The sequence below is a fragment of the Lotus japonicus genome, chromosome 2, assembly GCF_012489685.1.
Source record: "Lotus japonicus ecotype B-129 chromosome 2, LjGifu_v1.2".
NCBI classification, from domain to species: Eukaryota; Viridiplantae; Streptophyta; class Magnoliopsida; order Fabales; family Fabaceae; genus Lotus; species Lotus japonicus.
The window spans coordinates 17,955,857-17,977,458 of record NC_080042.1 but is presented as its reverse complement, the minus strand read 5'-3'; the positions used below and the strand labels follow the sequence as shown (position 1 = coordinate 17,977,458).

Sequence of the window (21,602 nt, the reverse complement as noted above, 5' to 3'; positions counted from 1 at the left end):
AATTATTCACTTTAATTCCAAGAAACCTCTTTTTAGTTTTGGAATTCTACCGCCAGAACCTATCTTAGGATTCACGGAGGAATGTGCAGGAAAAATCGGAATCGCAAAATTTTGATTTTGAGTTAAATCCTCCGATATCTAAAACAAATCTGTACCGGTTTACAAAATATCTTCTCAAAATATCTTTGATAAATATCTATTCATTCTTATCCGATCTTTGATAAATATCTATTCATCCTTATCCGATCTTTGATAAATATCTATTCATCCTTATCCGATCTTTGATAAATATCTTCCATTTCATTCACTATATATATGTGTAGCTTGAAGAATGAAAAGAAAACAAAAATCTCACCCAAAAACCCACCCAAAACCGCGGCCACAAGAGGAGAAGGAGGAGAAGAGTTTTTCGCCGATTCTTGCTTGATCGTTCCACAGTTCGTTGCTACGCGTAGGCCTCAAGGTACTGATGCTAATCCTTACTTCTGATCGTAAATTCTGCCGCTTTTCTCTATACTTTTATGTGCTCTTAGTTTTGAGGTTTTTGCAAAACTATCCAGATAACTTCATCTTTATATCTAAACATCTTCCCTACGTGCCCAAGAGCATGTTTAGCGAATAATATTACGCCGATTCTCGAAAAACTACCGTCGAGTTTCAATTCTGCTCATAATACCCATTTTTGGCTAAAGTTCCAACCTTTGGGCTTAAAACCCTCGATTGAGCTTAGCGTTAATAAGATTAGTCGTCATAATCGTCGTTGGTATCAACCCCATCTAAATTGTTTTTCGAAATTCTGATTTTGAAATTCTGAGCTGAAAATAATGACCAAAATACCCCTGCGACAGTTTTCGATCCGATAATTTTCCGAGTTTAGATTCACCTTAGTTACGACTAATGATAACCTAGGAACCAAGTTTGATCGAAGAAAAATCGACACACACAATTACCATGTGTGGCCGAGAGCTACCCTAGGAGGAGGAAGAAAATTCTTTTTCGAAAACTTGTCCTTTCGCGCTAGATTATCGTACCTCGGAGTATATGCTACTTCGTGTAACCTTAGTGAGTATCGATTGCTGGGTTTCTGATAGATTCTGAGGGAATTCTGTGCTTTTTACTCTAAAGGTTCTTTTGAGGAATTTCCTGAAGAACAAGGAGCTGATTGTGAAGGAGCGTTTGAAGAGAACCCTGGAAAATCTACAGGTGAGGGCTACTCACTGAACTATTTGTTAATGCTTAGGTGTCGACGCATTCGACTTGATTTACTGTTTATGCACTCAATGATGATTATTCATCTATTGATTGTTTCTGAGTTTGAGTTACATGCTATGTGCTAAGTGGATAATCTAGGATGTGTGATATTTGCCTTATATGCTAAGTGCTGCGTGGTTGTTCTAGGATGTGTTGATATATGTGACATGTTTGTTGACTGTTCTGATTTAACTATGCCATTTCACATATATCTGTGATACTGAGGAGTGAGAATAACGGGCAGGTCATGCCGATTTTATTTTGAGATTTTGGGGAAAGTTTGATAGGACGAACGAAGATTCGGGCCTTGTTATGGTTTTAGTGGATCGAGACATTCTCAGGGAGTTAATTGGGATTATGGGATCTTCGAAAACTCGTAGGAAATACGATAAGACTAAAAGGAAGCTATTTTTACAAGGAAAATTCATAAGATATTAAACAACCTCTAAACCTTTAAATAATGATAACAACCTCGGATGCAAGCTTAGGACTGAGATACTAGTTTTGGAAAATGAGAAGTGTCGTCGAATCCAAGTTTTAGGGAAATTGTAAGTTCTGAGTATGTTGATACTCCTTCGCTCTTTGAGCAGTTTGTTTAGCCATCCAAGGGATGAGCCGAGAAGCTTCACTGAGGCGTGAGACCTTGTGAATGCGTGAAACTTCACTAAGGTGTGAGACCTTGTGAAAAGCATGGATCTTCACTGAGGCGTGAGACCTCGTGAACAGCATGGAACTTCACTGAAGCGTGAGACTTCGTGCAAGTGTGTAAATTCACTGAGGCGTGAGACCTCGTGAAAGCATAAAACTTCACTGAAGCGTGAGACTTTGTGAATGTGTGAGATTTCACTGAAGCGTGAGACTTCGTGAAAAAATAGATGACTCGAAGAGTTATCATGAGTGTTTGCACTCATTTTACGATTAATTGTATTTTGTCGCAGAATCGACTTTTACCTTAGGGTATGCTTTTAGAGACAATAAGTTAGCTAGAACACGTGGTGACGTGTCGAGTGAGGTCGGAGACGTTGTTTGGCTAATCACTTTGCATTCATGCACTAATTTTGAGGTATTAACACGGGACGAACTCCAGACCTCGGTGGATTCCAAAATGGTCATAAGACCCGGATTTCCATATAAGAACACTGCGGTGATTCTTAGTAGCAGACGGAAATGGCAGACCTTCGGGTTCACTGCTGATCTGACTACACTTTGTGTGGTGTAAGAGACACGTGAGCGGAAATGGTCCCACCGTTGCCGGTGCTAGGGCTGACTCGTTGATGCCCATCCGTTCCGGAATTGCATCTTGTCAACCAGCATTGCATTTCATGCAACACGCATACTAAATTAGTCGCTGAGTGTGATTGATACTTGTTAAACCTATTTGATGCATGCTAATTGGTATTATTATCGTCTTTATATTTATTGTGAACTGTACAACCCTAGGATGCTATCTATAACTTATAAGCCTAAGTGGCTACTCCTTATCTTTACCTATTGGATTTATTATTTACATAATTCTTTGGAGTTGACCCTCGCGTCTTCTGTGTGTGCTTTGGCGGACTACGCCCTTTGTCAGATGTCCATGGCGGACAGGTTCACGATGGTTCACCCTTCGGGGGGAACTAGGCTGGAGATGCTTGATCGGGAGGACTACGATTCATGAGTGGTCGACCCCGCTGGCCACCGAGCGACTTACTCGAGATAGGATTAGTGTAGGAGTAGAGTCTTAGCTCTGACCGTCATGTTTCATTGGGGACATGGTAGTTTTCTACCGATAGCTTTTCGTGTGGTTTCTCTACGGAAATCACAGAGAGTTGGTTGGACTAAGGGGTCTTGTTTTAGGCCGTTTGGGCTGCCTTATTCCCTTTTTTGAGGGATAGTGTTGCGGACACTTGACCTTCCTTTTGGATTGTACCTTTGCCTACGGGCGCTACTTTCTACTACTTCCCGTCACTGGAGGTTTACTCGTGACGTGGTTTGCTACTTACAGCGGGGCTGTAATTATTTATCGTATATTAGTTCTGTTATCTTTTGTTGGGGAGTTTTATTTCTTTCAGTCTCTGATGGTATTATCGAAAAAAAAAATATTCACGTTTTTCCGCATTAAGTTTCTTTTGGTTACTAAAGTGACGCCACCGAAATCGGGGTGTTACACAAGGGTCAACTCAAGAATTACATAATAGTACATCCAATAGGCAAATTTTAAGTAGTAGCCACATAGGCTTAGATATGAATGACGACATTATAAATTGTATATCCTGCCAAATAAGAATAAATAACATTTGCTGGCAATTAACATATCTCAAACAGTGTTAATAGGTAACAGATACAATCAGCAACTAAATCAGCATGAATGGTGCATGAAATGCAAATGCTAAGGAACAAGATGCAATCCGGAGGGATGGGCACCAACGAGTCAGCCCTAACACCAGCCACGGTGGGACCATTTCTGCTCGGGCGTCTCTTATGCCAAACAAAATGTAGTCAGATCAGCAGTGAACCCGTAGGTCTGCCATTTTCGTCTGCTACTAAGAATCACCGCAGTGTTCTTATGTGGAAATCCGGGTCTTATGACCATTTTAGAATCCACCGAGGTCCGGCATCCCACCGTGTATTAACCTCAAAATGTGTGCATGAATGCAAAGTGATTAGCTAATCAACGTCTCCGACCTCACTCGTCACGTCGTCACGTGTTCTAGCTAACTTATTGTCTCTAAAAAGAATACCCTAAGGTAAATGTCGATTCTGCGACAAAAGACAATTAATTATGAAAAGAGTGCAATCACTCGTGATAACTTCTCGAGTTATCCGACTCATCTCCATCCGATGGTTGTATAAGACTTCACTAAAGCATGAGACTTCGTGAAAGCATTAGGGGAGGGACGAATTAGGGTTCGATTCCGGAGAGGGAGCCTGAGAAACGGCTACCACATCCAAGGAAGGCAGCAGGCGCGCAAATTACCCAATCCTGACACGGGGAGGTAGTGACAATAAATAACAATACCGGAGAGGGAGTCTTTTGTTTGGCATAAGAGACGCCCGAGCAGAAATGGTCCCACCGTGGCTGGTGTTAGGGCTGACTCGTTGGTGCCCATCCCTCCGGATTGCATCTTGTTCCTTAGCATTTGCATTTCATGCACCATTCATGCTGATTTAGTTGCTGATTGTATCTGTTACCTATTAACACTGTTTGAGATATGTTAATTGCCAGCAAATGTTATTTATTCTTATTTGGCAGGATATACAATTTATAATGTCGTCATTCATATCTAAGCCTATGTGGCTACTACTTAAAATTTGCCTATTAGATGTACTATTATGTAATTCTTGAGTTGACCCTTGTGTAACACCCCGATTTCGGTGGCGTCACTTTAGTAACCAAAAAGAAACTTAAAGCGGAAAAACGTGAATATTTTTTTTTCCAATATTGATGATAAAATTAAAGACTGAAAGGAATGAAACTCGACAACAAAAGATAACAGAACTAATATACAATAATATTTACAGCCCCCGCTGTAAGAAACAAACCACGTCACGAGTATCCTCCAGTGACGGGAAGTAGTAGAAAGTAGCGCCCGTAGGCAATATGTACAATCCAAAGGAAAGAGTTAAGTGTCCGCAACACCATCCCTTAAAAATGAGAATAAGATAGCCCAAACGGCCTAAAACAAGACCCCCTAGTCCAACCAACTCTCTGTGATTTCCGTAGAGAAACCAAACAAAAAGCTATCGGCAGGAAACTACCCTGTCCCCAACTAGAAACATGACGGTCAGAGCTAAGACTCTACTCCTACACTAATCCTGTCTCGAGGAGCTCACACTAGCACTCAGAACTACATGCTAGCGTGATCGTCGTCCGAATCTGAATCCAGAACGACCAAGTCTATGTACACCATCCTACCTCCTCTCGCTACCCCGATGCGCTCCTGTGCTGGCCTCACGGGCGTACGGCCCGAGCCAAAAGCATCGATGACAGCAACAATGGTGAGCTGGACTCCGCAGAAGTCCCTCCCACAGGCTCCTCCTATGAGGGATCCTCATCATCAGAAGATTACGGTGGTGGTGGTGCTCCTACTCCTGGTCCGCAGTGCACGCCGGGTGGCAAGTTGAAGCTCACAGTGTACCTCCTCAGCACTCCCTTCGTCAGGTGTCCCAGTCGGTCGACACGGTCCTCCATAATCCTCCCCGAGTAAGTCGCTCGGTGGCCAGCGGGGTCAACCACCCATGAGCCGGGGTCATCCTGGTCCAGCATCTCAAACCGGGTCCCCCCCGAAGGGTGGACCATCGTAAACCAGTCCGCCATGGACATCTGACAATGGGCGTAGTCCGCCAAAGCACACACAGAAGACGCGAGGGTCAACTCCAAAGAATTATGTAAATAATAAATCCAATAGGTAAAGATAAGGAGTAGCCACTTAGGCTTATAAGTTAGAGATAGCATCCTAGAGTTGTATATTTCACAATGAATATAAAATACGATAATAACAATTAGCATGCATCAAATAGGTTTAACAAGTATCAATCACACTCAGCGACTAAGTTAGTATGCATGTTGCGTGAAATGCAATGCTGGTTGACAAGATGCATTCCGGAAGGATGGGCATCAACGAGTCAGCCCTAGCACCAGCCACGGTGGGACCATTTCTTCTCGCGTGTCTCTTATACCACACAAAGTGTAGTCAGATCAGCAGTGAACCCGAAGGTCTGCCATTTCCGTCTGCTACTAAGAATCACCGCAGTGTTTTTATATGGAAATCCGGGTCTTATGACCATTTTGGAATCCACCAAGGTCCGGTATCCCGCCGTGTATTAACCTCAAAATGAGTGCATGAATGCAAAGTGATTAGCCAAACAACGTCTCCGACCTCACTCGACACGTCGCCACGTGTTCTAGCTAACTTATTGTCTCTAAAAAAGAATACCCTAAGGTGAATGTCGATTCTGCGACAAAATACAATTAATCATAAAAAGAGTGCAATCACTCACGACAACTCTTCGAGTCATCAATGCTTTCACGAAGTCTCAGGCTTCAGTGAAGTCTTATATAATCACGAAGTCTCACGCTTCAGTGAAGTTTTATGCTTTCACGAGGTCTCAGGCCTCAGTGAATTACACACTTGCACGAAGTCTCACGCTTCAGTGAAGTTCCATGCTTTTCACGAGGTCTCACGCCTCAGTGAAGATCCATGCTTTTCACGAGGTCTCACGCCTCAGTGAAGCTTCTCGGCTCATCCCTTGGATGGCTAAACAAACTGCTCAAAGAGCGAAGGAGTATCGACATACTCAGGAACTTACAGTTTCCCCAAAACTTGGATTAGACGACACTTCTCATTTTCCAAAACTCATATTCAATCCTATGCTTGCATCCGAGATTATTATCTTTATTTAAAGGTTTAGAGGTTGTTTAATATCTTATGAATTTTCCTTGTAAAAATAGTTTCCATTTAGTCTTATCGTAATTCCTATGAGTTTCAAAGATCCCTTAATCCCAAGTAATTCCCAGAGAATGTCTCGATCCACTAAAACCATAACAAGGCCCGAACTCCGTTCGTCCCGTCAAACTTTCTCAAAATCTCATAAAAATTTGGCATGACTTGCCCGTTATCCTCACTCTGAAGTACAGCAGATATATGAGTAATAGCATAGTTAAATTAGCACAGTCCAACCATCATGGCACAGATATCAACACATCCTAGATTAACCACGTAGCACTTAGCATATAGAGCAGATATCACACATCCGAGATTAACCATTTAGCAGATAGCATGTGATTCAAACTCAAAAACAGTCAATAGATGAATAATCATCATTGTCAGCCGAAACCTCAGAAAACATTTTCCCAGTCAAACACAAACAAGTGCATCAGGAAGAAAGTTTTCCTAACTTAAAGGGCTACAACTCTCATGAAGGAAGGTTTCCTAAATGAGGTCGTTAAGACCCTCTAAAAATTCACACAAGTTGACAGGAAGAATCTGTCAACCTTCAAACTTAACTTAAAAGTTCATTTTATTCAAAGTTTTGCATAAATGGCACTAAGACAAGTCTAGGGCCTTACAGCTCGCGGGTTTGGGGAAAGAAATGGGTAAGTTTTGCCAAAATTTCTCATTTTCTTGCTATTTATAGGTTTTGGAAAATGCGGAAAAATGAAAATTTCGCGATTCCGATTTTTCCGGCTTCATTCTCCGTGAATTCTAAGATAGGTTTTGGCGACAGAATTCCAAAACTCAAAAGAGGTTTCTTGGAATTAAGGTAAACGATTCAAAGTCGGTGTAAATCTATTTTACCCGAAAAACTACTTTTTGCAGTGAATGTCGGAAGAGAAAACTTCCTTCTGAAGAAAGATTGGAAACATCAAGAGAAATGGGTATACGCGTGTGGAATCTTCATTTGAAGCTCCGAATAGAAAAAGTCTTCATCAACCGTTCATTTTAGGTTTCTTGAACTATCAGGGTTTTAGTTTCGGCAAACCTCCGAGGATTGGAATCGGACGTTCGTACATTCTAGGGTTTCGCATCGAAACGCTTGTTTATAGACGAGCAAGAGAAGTTCTAACATTTCTCTGAAGATTTTTGGAATTAATTTCCATCGTGCCTTTAAGTGTAAATTAGCGATTTACTAGTGCCCTTGCCCTAGGTTTAGGCGAATATTAGTCGTGCTATAACTTTTATCGATTTTGATACAATCCTTAGACTTTTCCTGAACTTTCTCCTTCATAAAATTTATTTCATTCAATAAATCTTGTTCAGGTTTCCCTTCACCATACATCAAACCTAATCGTGAATAGGAATTTTATTCACTTATCCTAAACTTAAAAACTTGGGTCTTACATTACTACCCTCCAAACAGAAAGTTTCGACCTCGAAACTTAGGGTTCAGTAAAAAGTTTTGGATACTGTTCCTTGATCTTTTCTTTCAGCTCCCATGTCGCATCACCGGTGTCTTTGTTCCAAATGACCTTCACTAACTCGATCTCTTTTCCTCTCAACTGTTTTATCCTTGTGTCACCAATGCTAATTGGCGGTGTCTCGAAAGACAGATCATCCTTCAACTCAATGTCATCCAGCTCGATAACATGTGTCAGATCAGCAATATACTTCCTCAGTTGTGACACATGGAATACATCGTGAATGTTTAATAGAAAAGGGTTGTAGTTCAATCTGATAAGCTACCGGTCCTACACGACGAGTAATCTGATAAGGTCCAATGAACTTTGGCGTAAGCTTTCTTGACTTGATTGCTCGACCAACTCCTGTAGTCTGGGTAACTCGCAGAAATACATGGTCTCCTTCTTCGAATTCTAGAGTTCTGCGCCTTTGATCTGCATAACTCTTCTGTCTACTTTGAGAAGTCTTCATTTTCTCTCTAATCTGCTTGATCTTCTCGGTTGTCTGTTGCAGAAGTTCTGGTCCTACTAACAGATTCTCTCCATTTTGATACCAACATAAAGGTGTTCTACACTTGCGGCCATACAAAGCCTCATACGGTGCCATACCTATGCTCGTATGAAAACTGTTGTTGTATGTGAACTCAATTAATGGCAATAGGTTATCCCAACTGCCCTTGTTGTCTAACACGCAAGCTCGTAGCAAATCCTCCAATGATTGGATAGTTCTCTCAGTCTGTCCATCAGTCTGTGGATGATAAGCAGAACTTAATCTCAGCCTCGTTCCCAAAGCCTCCTGAAGAGCTCCCCAAAAATGTGAAGTAAACTTTGGGTCTCGATCGGAAACAATAATTGTTGGCACTCCATGAAGTCGTACAATCTCAGCTATATATATCTCTGATAGTTTCTCCATGTTGTACGTAGTTCTCACAGGTATGAAATGAGCCGACTTAGTCAATCGATCCACTATTACCCAAATCGAATCATATCCCTTCTGAGTTCTTGGCAAAGCCACGACGAAATCCATCGATATGCTATCCCATTTCCATTCTGGTACATCCAAGCTTTGTAGCATACCTGAAGATTTCTGATGTTCCACCTTCGCTTTCTGACAGGTTAAACATGCAGCTACATACTCAGCCACTTGTCTTTTCATTCCTGACCACCAAAAATTCACCTTCAAGTCCTGATACATCTTTTTCATTCCAGGGTGAATGCTCAACTTGCTTTTGTGACCTTCGTCCATAATCAATCTCCTCAAGTCAGGGTTGTTAGGTACGCAAACTCTATCCTTACACCATAGGATATTGTCACTTCCTACCTTGAATTCCGGGTCCTTACCCTGAATTACCAAGTTCCTTTTCCCGAGTAGAAATTCATCTTGTAACTGTTGGTCTCGGATTTCTTCCATCAATCCATTGGCGATTCTGATCATTCCGAACTTCAGTTCTCCCTCGGATAATCTCACATCTAAGCTCAAATCTTGAAATTGTTCCAGCAGTTGCAGCTCTTTAACCATCATTGACGAGATATGCATCTTCCTGCTCAAGGCATCGGCAACAACATTAGCCTTTCCGGGATGATATTGTAGGGTAAACTCGTAATCCTTGAGAAATTCCATCCAGCGTCGTTGTCTCATGTTCAGCTCCTTCTGCTCGAACAAGTACTTCAAGCTCTTGTGATCACTGAATATGGTAAAATTGCATCCATATAAGTGATGTCTCTAGATTTTCAGCGAAAATACGATGGCAGCGAGTTCTAAGTCATGAGTCAGATAGTTCTTCTCATGATACTTCAGTTGTCGTGAAGCATAAGCCACCACTTTCCGATGTTGCATCAGCACACATCCCAAACCTTGATGCGAAGCATCACAATACACTTCATACGGTTCCTCTAGTTGTGGTAGGACGAGTACAGGTGACGTCGTCAAACGTTCCTTCATCGTCTGAAAGCTAGTTTCGCACGCTTCGGTCCATGCAAAAGGTTGATCCTTCCTCGTAAGTTGAGTCAAAGGTCCAACAATCTTGGCGAAATTCTCGATGAAACGACGATAATATCCCGCCAAACCGACAAAACTCCTGATCTCAGTCACAGTCCTTGGTCGTTCCCATGACAATACTGTAAGATCAAGTTTTGATCGAGTAGTACAACTCTATGTTTTGATGATTACAAGTTAACCTTTTGATATGAACAATTGTGGTACTCTAACGTGTTTTTCTGAGTGTGCTATTTACAGGCTCTGACCTCTATCTCATCTCACACAAATCAGAAGCACTGTGCTTAAAGAGTGACCCAAGCAACACTTTCGCATCCTCCATGTTCACTCTGACCAGTGGAAAAGCTTCAGAAGATATGAAGCATATCAAGCTCTGATAAGGACTCAGTTCACTAGAAGTTCTGATGATCCAGAAGATCTGACAACCAAAAGACTCTGAAGGCTCAGAAGCTCTGATGGTGTAGAAGACTCTGAAGAGTGAAGACTCTGAAGTCCAGAAGCAAGATGACTCTGAAGACTGTGTACTTCCCTCTGAGTTCAGAATCAGAAGATACAACGGTCAGAGGATCTGTGCTTCCCTCTGACTCTGATCAATCAGCTTCACAAGTTCCAACACGAAGCGTTCCCCTGATCAAAAGTCTACTAGGTTTAAGGTCAAGTCATTATCAAAGTACAAAAGCAAAGTGTACTATCCTGACGACCTACCTAACATCCTCAGCCAATGGCAGAAGCTGGAATTTCTAGAACTGCCCTCCAACGGTAGCATTTCCATGCAACGTTCAACCCTAATCCTTGGAGTATTAATAGAGGCTGAAGATTGAAAGAAGCGGCTAGAAGCATTCACCTACGCGCAAGAAATATTCAAATCCTTCTAAGCTTTCTTTCATCTTGAATTTCATTGTGTTTACTACAAGCTTTTTAGAAGCACTTTCTTTGTAAACAAGAACTTCTTATACAGTTGTATAGTTTGCCTTTAGGAGATCAAGGTTGATCGGATCCTAGAGAAGACTAAGAGAGTGAATCTTAGTGTGAGCTAAGTCAGTGTATTGTTAGTCACTTGTAGGTTTAAAGTGCAGTTGTAACACATACCTGATTAGTGGATTGCCTTCATTCTAAGAAGGAAGAAATAACCTTAACGGGTGGACTGGATTAGCTTGAGTGATTTATCAAGTGAACCAGGCTAAAATCCTTGTGTGCTTTTCTATCTTCTTTCTTTAGCACTTGTTCTCAAAAAGATTTGATAAAATCTTTAAGGTGGAAGTTTTATCTTGAAAACGTTATTCAAACCCCCCCTTTCTACCGTTTTTCATACCTTCAAATACGGTCTCTACCTTTGCTGGGTCCACAGCTATACCCTCTTTAGAGATCACATGGCCTAAGAATTTTACTTCTTCGAGCCAAAATTTGCACTTAGAAGGGTTGGCGTACAACTCTTTCTCCCTCAGTACTTGTAAAACTTGACGCAAGTGCCCCTCATGATCCTCAGCATTCTTTGATTAAATTAGAATGTCGTTAATAAACACCACGACGAATCGATCTAAGAATGTATGGAAAGTCCTGTTCATGTAATCCATGAAAATGGCAGGTGCGTTTGTCACCCCAAATGGCATCACTAAATACTCATAGTGTCCATAACGAGTTCTGAATGCCGTCTTCTGGATATCCTCAGTCTTTACTCTGATCTGATGGTAACCCGACTTCAGGTCTATCTTTGAGAATATCACAGCTCCTCGCAGTTGATCCATCAAATCATCAATTCTAGGTAACGGATACCTATTCTTGACGGTTACTTTGTTCAGTTGTCGGTAGTCGACACACAATCTAGATTTCCCGTCCTTCTTCTTCACCAATAAGACAGGCGCTCCCCAAGGTGAAACGCTTGGTCGGATAAATCCCTTCGACAGAAGATCCTCTAGTTGAGTCTTCAATTCCACTAACTCCGCAGGTGCCATACGATATGGTGCAATCGAAATCGGCCCTGTTCCCGGTACGATGTCAATAGCAAACTGAATGTCGCGTACAGGCGGCAATCCAGGTACATCGCCAGGAAAAACATCCATGAAGGTGCACCTTATTCAGCTGTCGGTAATCTACACACAATCTGGACTTCCCATCCTTCTTCTTTACCAATAGCACAGGTGCACCCAATGGCAATACACTAGGTTGAATGAATCCCTTTGAGGATAAATCATCCAACTACTTTGCCAATTCTGCCAACTCCGCTGGGGCCATACGATAAGGTGCCATTGATATTGGTCCAGTACCGGGCACAATGTCAATAGAGAACTCTGTCTCTCTGACTGGTGGCAAATCGGGTACATCTTCTGGGAACACATCGTCATACTCATGTACCACCAAGGTATTGCGCACATCACCATCGTGTTTCGCCTCCGCAACGATAGAGTTCACATACGCCGGTGAACCCTTCCCCAAGTTGTACGAATTTAAGTAATCCGTAACGCCGGGATCTGGGAATACTACAGCCTTGTTAGCACAATCTAAGAGCACGTGATATTGCGCTAACCAATCCATTCCCAAAATCACATCCAGCTCCTTGAGCCCTAAACAGACGAGGTTCGCAAAGAACTTCCGATCCTCGTAAATCAACGGACATTGCAAGCATGCCGTGCGTGTAACTAATCGATCGACGGCAGGGGTTGTCACCACCAGATCGAAGGGTAGGTCAGCAGTCAATAACCCCAATCTCTTCGCACAATCCTCCGCAATGAATGAGTGCGTAGCACCCGAATCAAATAAAACCATCAGTGATGTTCAAGCAATAAGACACGTACCCTGGATAAGGTCATCAGTAACAGCAGCCTGCTCGCCTGAAATAGCAAAGAAACGACCTGGAGCAGATGGTCGTCTCCCTCTGGCGGTATTCAGCACTAGTTCTGTCTTAGCAGCACTTGGGCAGTTTCTCTCCACGTGTCCTGGCTTCCGGCACCTCCAACACACAATCTCCTTGCCACATTCGTTGGCGTAGTGTCCTTTCTCATTGCACTTGTAGCAGGTCACATCTTCCTTTGAAATAGGGGCTGCTCCCCTCACAGTATTTGGCACTTGGGCGACTGGGCGCTGGTAAGGCTTCCTCATTGGCGCCTTGCCCTTATCAAACTTCCCTACTGATCTCTGCCCACTGAATCTTCCCGGCTGGTTCTGTCCCGGGCGCATTGGTACTCCACTCTCTGTACGGCCTCTCTGTCGGTTCTCCATAGCCTCAACTTCACGAGTCTTCTCAACCAGCTGTTGGTAGACTCTGATTCCCAAAGGCCTCACAGCCTTCTCAATCTCATTCCTCAGCCCTCGCATAAAACGGTTGCACAGGTAGGTTTCATCCACCTGATTCTAGAAAAAGCGGAAATGTCTGGATAGGGTTTCCAAACGAGCAGCATACTCCCCTACTGTCATAGCCCCTTGCCTCAAGCTGAGGAACTTATTCTCTATCTCTTCCCTTGCTGTCTCAGCGAAGTATTTGTCCATGAAAGCCTTCTTGAAGGACTCCCAATTAATGGCTTCCTGGTTGGCCGTCATCAACTGCTTCGCACTTCGCCACCAGTATTCCGCATCACCTTTCAGCATGAAAGTTGCCAGGTTAACCTTCTCGGCATCCGGAGTATGGAGAGCCTCAAAGATCTTCTCCGTTTCCTGAACCCAAAGATCAGCCTTCTCAGGTTCGGCTTCGCCCTGAAACTTGGGCGGTGCATGTCGGTTGAAATCCGTCCTCATACGGATCTGGTCTTGGGCCAATTCTCTCTCGGCCTGCTGAGCTCTCCTAGCATCTTCTTCAACTCTTCTATTATTCTCTTCAGCCTCCCTTTGTGCCTGGGCTGTCGTCTGAGCCGTAGCAACGGCAACCTGCTGGGCGACAACTTGCGCCAGCTGTGCCATAGCCTGGGCCAACTGAGCATTAGTGGGGTCCTGTCTCGGAGGCATCCTGCTTGAAATAGAACCACGATCTAATGTCAGTGCCCACAATAATAATAAAATTTTAAAAGTAAAATTTAACTACTTTAACCCAGGTACCACGACAATGGTACTACTTCAGACAATCTCAAGCCAAGCAATCATCTTAGCACACAAGTCTACCCAACCTCACCGCGGAAACTTAAAAACTTGTCAAAACAAACAGCAACGAGTTCAAACTCGTGTGCCCAAAGCCCTTAGTGCTCTGGTTTCTCAACCGGAGCTCTGATACCACAATGTAACGCCCCGACTTCTCAAGCGTCAAGTAATTACCAAAATTTCGTAAATAATTTTCGCTGATTCATTTACTCTTCTTTATTTACTGATAAGGGTTCATTTTTTCTTTTTAGAAAACCCTTTATCATCACGTCTCCAGAAAGCTTCTTTATCCTAACTCCGACGAAAGAACAATAAATATAAACAGCGGAATGATAATGATAACTTGAAATAAAGTCATAATCAACGTCGAGCATTAAATAACATCATCATAAAACAACCGTAGAAAATAATGTCGTGGTCACACCCATGTGTGGAAAAACCCATTGTGAAAGTAATCCGGTTACATAAAATAGCCAATTGCCTCCTCAAGTTTAGCAAAATAAGAAAATAAATAACTAAATGAAGTTCCAAGGACAGATATGCGCTCTCACTGGGACCCCCATGCACTCACTGCCCCTCTTGCCCCGCAGAGTCCTTCTACGGAACCTCGACCTCGCCACCCCGTGCTTTCTTCCTCGGCCTTGGACCAACCTTCGTGTTGAATATCCAACGGGCACCACCACCGTAAAGACGTCGCTTCGTTCCAGCATCCGCGTTCACTGAAGCAACGGACTCTTCACTATCCTCGTGCTTAACCGGTGACACTCGTGATTCTTCATCCTTGGGTTGAAGGAACCTCGCTGGCGGGTATAGCATGTCATAGATCCCTCCCCGAATCATCTGACTCTCCACTATGTTGCCGTCCACGTCCTCCCCAATGATGCACACATCTCCGACATAGATCTTCCGAATCCCAGAGGTGTCGGTCCCCCATGCTTCGTCATCGTACTGGTCCTCAAGTTTCATGGTCCACCGATGGACATGTGCCATCGTCGTCGTTCTCGTCATCTACCCCCCCCCCCAAATAAACACATAGCAAACAAGAAAAGGTCAGGTCAAACATAAAAACAATAACAAATCACAGTAAGGAACAGTATATTTATATATATAACATATCTCTTATGGAAAGTTTCAAGTTAATTAGTCAATGCTAATGGATTCCTCACTTCACACAACCCACCAAAACTCCTTGGCCAATCACGTGCGTCCGCAGAGGCACAATTCTCAGAGGGGGACTCACCGTCCAAGACCTCAATCACGTGGATCCACAGTATCCACAAAACACATCACGTACGTCCGCATAGGCACAGTTCTCAAGAAAATCTCCCTCGCGTGCAAGGTACCATCGTTCCCATGGCCCATAGTCCACTCTAGACCTATGTCCATCTCAAATCTCATCATTAAAATTACACTTGCATGCGAGTTATGTCTCATTCTCTTTAAAGTTTGGCTCTATGGTTATCCTAGAGTCTTGTTAAATCTTGTCTCAACTATGTTAGCACAATATCACATTCACAATGAATAAAGGGAATTACGGCTAGGTGAGCGACCCCTTATTCAATTAATTAATAAACACAACAATTTACTTAAGAAATATCATGAATATAAATCTCATGCATCTCAACACATAATTCATAGCAATTCCATTAATCATAGCATCATGTGAACTTGTGCATAAATCGGAAGAAAGAATTTCACCAAAACCCTTAAAAAGAGTCTCGGCCATTTTTTTTTTAAAAGACAGCAGGAACAGCGCTCACTAAAATCGACCTACAGAGCTCGTTTCTCAACCAAAATTTTCGAAATACACATGTCTGGAAAGCTAATTCAAAATCCCACAACTTTCTAGTTTACCACGTTTTCATCTGAAGACCGGAAATAGGTGATATCGGGCCATGAAGTGCGCTGTCCAGTGCAGAAAACTGGCAGGGTCACTTCTGCCCTAAGTTAAAATTTTGGAGATGCAAGTACAAGGTTTCAAAGCCATTTTCCAGCAACTAAAACATTTTATAATCATGTGGAATCATCCATAGGAAAGATTTCAGAACCTAACACATCTCAAACATCATGTTGGACAATTAAGTTTCATGTCAAACTTAGCAAGTATTGCATGGGATCTTCACAAAGCATCAAGAACTAAAGCACGAATAGCATATGGAATAACACATGGCCCATGGCAAATCCAGTAAGAACATGATCATAAGAAGAATCCAGCAAGTTAATCCCAATATCCAACCCTCATGCAAAACCCTCCAACACAAACCTTTCATATCAAGTCATGGCAAACAATTTCCTAATGAAGCTACCCATCCTAGACCAGCCGTTACCTTGAGGGTGATCTGAATATAGAGGATGTAAGGTTCAGAAAGTCGACTCCCCTTGCTGTCCAATGTTCTCTCCACGCGTTCCTCTTCCTTTCCCTCTCTCGCTCGCGTCGCACTCTCTCTCGCAGTCGCTCCCTCCTCCTCTCTGGCTGGCGGCGGCCGGCGGTGGTTGGGTGGTTGCTGGGGTGGCAGCCGGTGATGGTGAGGAGATGGTGATGATGGCTCTCTGTAGTGTTTGGTGTTTCACGTGTTTTGTTTTCTGTTTTGCACAGTAGGGAAAAAAAATAGGATTTCCCCCCTTTTGTTAGTGTGGCTAGGGTTTTCATAACCATAGCTCCCTCTTTTGCAATCCAAACACACTTGGCCCACTAAGCTTCCTCTTAATCTTCTGATTATGATCTTCTGAGCCCACTAATCAGCCCAATTAACACATTAAACAAGGCTTTAACCCAAAGTTTTAAATTAGAGTTCGCAAGGTCTGGACAGTTGGACCTTTGTCCATTAAATCACGAATATCTGGAGCTACAGACATCGGATTAACGCGAAACCACTTGGAGAATTTTTTTAACTTAAAGCGCTACAACTCTCATGAAGGAAGTTTTCCTAAATGAGGTTGTTAAGACCCTCTAAAAATTCACACAAGCTGACAGGAAGAATCTGTCAACCTTCAAACTTAACTTAAAAATTCATTTTATTCAAAGTTTTGCATAAATGGCACTAAGACAAGTCTAGGGCCTTACAGCTCGCGGGTTTGGGGAAAGAAATGGGTAAGTTTTGCCAAAATTTCTCATTTTCTTGCTATTTATAGGTTTTGGAAAATGCGGAAAAATGAAAATTTCGCGATTCCGATTTTTCCGGCTTCATTCTCATGAATTCTAAGAAAGGTTTTGGCGACAGAATTCCAAAACTCAAAAGAGGTTTCTTGGAATTAAGGTAAACGATTCAAAGTCGGTGTAAATCTATTTTACCCGAAAAACTACTTTTTGCAGTGAATGTCGGAAGAGAAAACTTCCTTCTGAAGAAAGATTGGAAACATCAAGAGAAATGGGTGTACGCGTGTGGAATCTTCATTTGAAGCTCCGAATAGAAAAAGTCTTCATCAACCGTTCATTTTAGGTTTCTTGAACTATCAGGGTTTTAGTTTCGGCAAACCTCCGAGGATTGGAATCGGACGTTCGTACATTCTAGGGTTTCGCATAGAAACGCTTGTTTATAGACGATCAAGAGAAGTTCTAACATTTCTCTGAAGATTTTTGGAATTAATTTCCATCGTGCCTTTAAGTGTAAATTAGCTATTTACTAGTGCCCTTGCCCTAGGTTTAGGCGAATATTAGTCGTGCTATAACTTTTATCGATTTTGATACAATCCTTAGACTTTTCATGAACTTTCTCCTTCATAAAATTTATTTCATTCAATAAACTCTTGTTCAGGTTTCCCTTCACGATACATCAAACCTAATCGTGAATAGGAATTTTATTCACTTATCCTAAACTTAAAAACTTGGGTCTTACACCTTGCGCGTGCTACCTGTGTATGGGGGGCTATGTATGCCCTTTTTGTCAGATGTCGATGGCCGATTGGTTCGAGATGGTCGTCCCTTCGGGGGGGACTAGGTTTGAGTTGTTGGATACGGACACCCCGGGCTCATGGGTGGTCGACCCCGCCGGTCACCGAGCTATTTATACGGGGCAAATAATGGAGGACCGCGTCGACAGAATGGGAAAATTCACGCACGGAGTCTTGAGACGCCACACCGTCAGCTTTAACCTACCACCGGGCGTGCACTGTGGCCCTGGAGTTGTAGTACCACCACCACCGTCGCCTGAGGACGAGGAGGACCCTTCGGAGGAGTTGCCTGTAGGAGGGACTTCATCTGATTCTAGTTCACCCACTGTCGCGGCTGCTGTTGATTTGGGATCGGGTACAGTACCCGCCGTACCAGCTGTGAGGACTGATGCAGTCATAAACCTGATCGTCTTGGATTCAGATTCAGACGACGATCATGGTGATGCGTAGTTGGGAGTGGTGTGTTGTACTCCTCTAGTCAGGATTAGGGTAGGAGTAGCGTCGTGGCTCTGATCTTCTGTTTTCTAATTTTGGGGCAGTGTAGGTCCCCGACCTTTAGCTTTTTGTGTGGTTCTCTTTACGGGAGTCACAGGGAGTTGGTCGGACTAGGAGGTCTTCGGGCTGTTTTTGGGCTGACCTACTTTCGTTGGAGGACTGTATTCAGAATACTGACCTTATATTTTGTTCTGCACATATTTGCCGACAGGCACTACTTTCCGTCACTGGAGGATTATTTGTGACGTAGCATGCTACTTACTGTGGGGGTTGTAAATATATCTGTATATTAGTCATGTTTATCTTTCGTCGATACATCCTTAATTCGACAAGTCTTTTATTTACTTAAAACAATTATCGAAAAAAAAATATTCACGTTTTTCCGCCTTTTATTTTCTTTTTGGTTACTAAAGTGACGCCACCGAAATCGGGGTGTTACATTGTGGTATCAGAGCTTGTCGAGTCTTTCGGGAGTCTTTGGGAAATAGGTCTTCTGTGCTAGGTTGTGTGACTCTGCAAAGAGTGAAAATTGATTGTCTGCAAGCGATTTTTCGCTTAGAATTGATTGAAGTTATTGCTTAATCATATTGTATAGTTATGTTAGATGATATCTTATGATGAGTACTAACTGTTTGTTTGACTTAACAGAACATGGTGAACACTAGCCAACTAGCTGAGATGATGACCACTATGGCCCAAGTTGTGACTGCACAGGCTAATGAAAATGCTATGAGACGTGCGGCTGAGGAAGCACGTGATCAGCATCAGCGTCAGAGAGAAGTAACTCTGGATCAGAATAAGGGATTGAATGACTTTAGGAGACAAGATCCTCCTAAGTTCACTGGTGGAACCGACCCTGACAAAGCGGATCTTTGGATCCAGGAGATTGAGAAGATATTCGGTGTATTGCAAACTGCTGAAGGTGCCAAGGTTGGCCTGGCTACTTATCTGCTGCTTGGTGATGCTGAGTACTGGTGGAGAGGCGCCAGGGGAATCATGGAAGCCAACAATGAGGAAATCAACTGGAATTCTTTCCGAACTGCATTCCTGGAAAAGTATTTTCCAACTAGTGCTCGGGATGAGCGAGAGGCACAATTTCTAACACTTCGTCAAGGGAGCATGTCAGTACCTGAATTCGCTGCTAAGTTGGAGTCTTTGGCCAAGCATTTCCAATTCTTCAATGATCATGTGGATGAGCGCTACATGTGTAAGCATTTCGTCAATGGACTGAGGCCGGATATTGAGGATTCCGTGAGGCCGTTGGGAATCATGCGTTTTCAGTCGCTTGTTGAGAAAGCCACAGAAGTTGAACTGATGAAGAATAAGAGGTTGAACCGTGCTGGAATGGGAGGACCAGTGAGATCAGGTTCTCAAAACTACCAAGGAAAAGGGAGATTTCAGAACAAGAAGCCGTATCAACGTCCTATTGGGAGAGGGTTTACCCCAGGATCTTACAGACCTATGGCTGGTACTGCTGGCGGTTCTGGAAATCAGGCTGTGAACCGAGATGTGAATTGTTTCAAGTGTGGAAAGCTGGGGCACTATGCTAATGCGTGTACAGACACGAGGCCTAAGTGCTTTAATTGTGACAAGTTTGGACATACTGCGAGTTAGTGTAGGGCACCCAAGACTGAACCGTCTGTCAACACTGCTCGAGGAAAGCGCCCTGCTGCCAAAGCAAGAGTTTACACCATGGATGGTGAAGAGGCTGAAGGAGTTGATGGTCTGATCAGAGGGAATTGCGAGATTGACGGTAATCTCCTAACTGTACTTTTCGATTCCGGTGCAACGCATTCGTTTATTTCTAGGGAGTGCGTGACCAGACTGAAACTACCTGTTACTGCTTTGAGCTTTGATCTTATTGTCACTACACCTGCTAAAACCCTACTTGCTAATGCTGCATGCATGTACTGTCCGGTGACATATAGAGATAGAGTCTTTCATGCTAATCTAGTATGCATAACTCTCAAGAACTTAGATGTAATCCTAGGAATGGATTGGCTAAAGAAAGTGGTATTTCCTGACTTTGATCTTTTCGAGTATCTATCTGCAAACCATATTAGTGTTTCTTTGAACGAAGGATCTCAAGAGTATTCTTTATTGCTGAACCTGGAAGGTAAAGGGAACCCGAACGTGAATGGTATTCCAATTGTGAGAGATTTCACCGATGTTTTTCCTGACGATGTACCTGGATTGCCGCCTGTACGCGACATCGAGTTTGCTATTGACATAGTACCGGGAACAGGGCCGATTTTGATTGCACCATATCGTATGGCACCTGCAGAGTTAGTGGAATTAAAGTCTCAGATCAAAGATCTTCTGTCAAAAGGATTTATTCGTCCAAGTGTTTCGCCTTGGGGAGCGCCAGTTTTATTGGTAAAGAAGAAGGATGGGAGATCTAGATTGTGTGTTGATTACCGACAACTTAACAAAGCAACCGTCAAGAATAGGTATCCGTTGCCTAGAATTGATGATTTGATGGACCAACTTCGAGGAGCTGCGGTATTCTCAAAGATAGACCTGAAGTCGGGCTATCATCAGATTAGAGTGAAGACTGAGGATGTTCAGAAGACTGCATTCAGAACTCGCTATGGACACTATGAGTATTTGGTGATTCCATTTGGAGTGACAAATGCACCTGCTATTTTCATGGACTACATGAACAGGACCTTTCATGCATTCTTAGATCGATTTGTCGTAGTGTTTATTGACGACATTCTGATTTACTCAAAGGATGCTAAGGACCATGAGGAGCACCTACGCCAGGTTTTGCAAGTGCTGAGGGAGAAGGAGTTGTACGCTAATCCTTCCAAGTGTGAATTTTGGCTTGAAGAAGTTAAATTCTTGGGTCATGTAATCTCTAAAGAAGGTATAGCTGTGGATCCAACAAAGGTAGAGATAGTATTGGCTTGGGAGCAGCCAAAGACTGTGACGAAAATCAGAAGTTTTGTTGGTTTAGCTGGATATTATCGTCGTTTCATCGAGAACTTTGCCAAGATTGTTGGACCTTTGACTCAACTTACG

The 21,602-nt window shown here is 43.0% G+C and overlaps 2 protein-coding genes across 2 annotated transcripts; both read right to left on the bottom strand.

Moving 5' to 3' along the window:
- Positions 1 to 12,323: 12,323 nt before the first annotated feature.
- LOC130736162 (uncharacterized) lies at positions 12,324 to 12,890 on the bottom strand. The gene has a single exon (XM_057588007.1). It carries the CDS (start codon positions 12,888 to 12,890, stop codon positions 12,324 to 12,326), a length of 567 nt encoding a protein of 188 aa, XP_057443990.1.
- Positions 12,891 to 12,899: 9 nt separating this feature from the next.
- Positions 12,900 to 13,439, bottom strand: LOC130736161 (uncharacterized). The gene has a single exon (XM_057588006.1). The coding sequence runs from the start codon at positions 13,437 to 13,439 to the stop codon at positions 12,900 to 12,902; it is 540 nt and encodes a 179-aa protein (XP_057443989.1).
- Positions 13,440 to 21,602: the final 8,163 nt, after the last annotated feature.

Coding starts and splice junctions, on each gene's coding strand:
- LOC130736162 (XM_057588007.1), bottom strand. CDS start 12,890: ATGGTTTTATTTGATTCGGGTGCTACGCACTCATTCATTGCGGAGGAT.
- LOC130736161 (XM_057588006.1), bottom strand. CDS start 13,439: ATGCGAGGGCTGAGGAATGAGATTGAGAAGGCTGTGAGGCCTTTGGGA.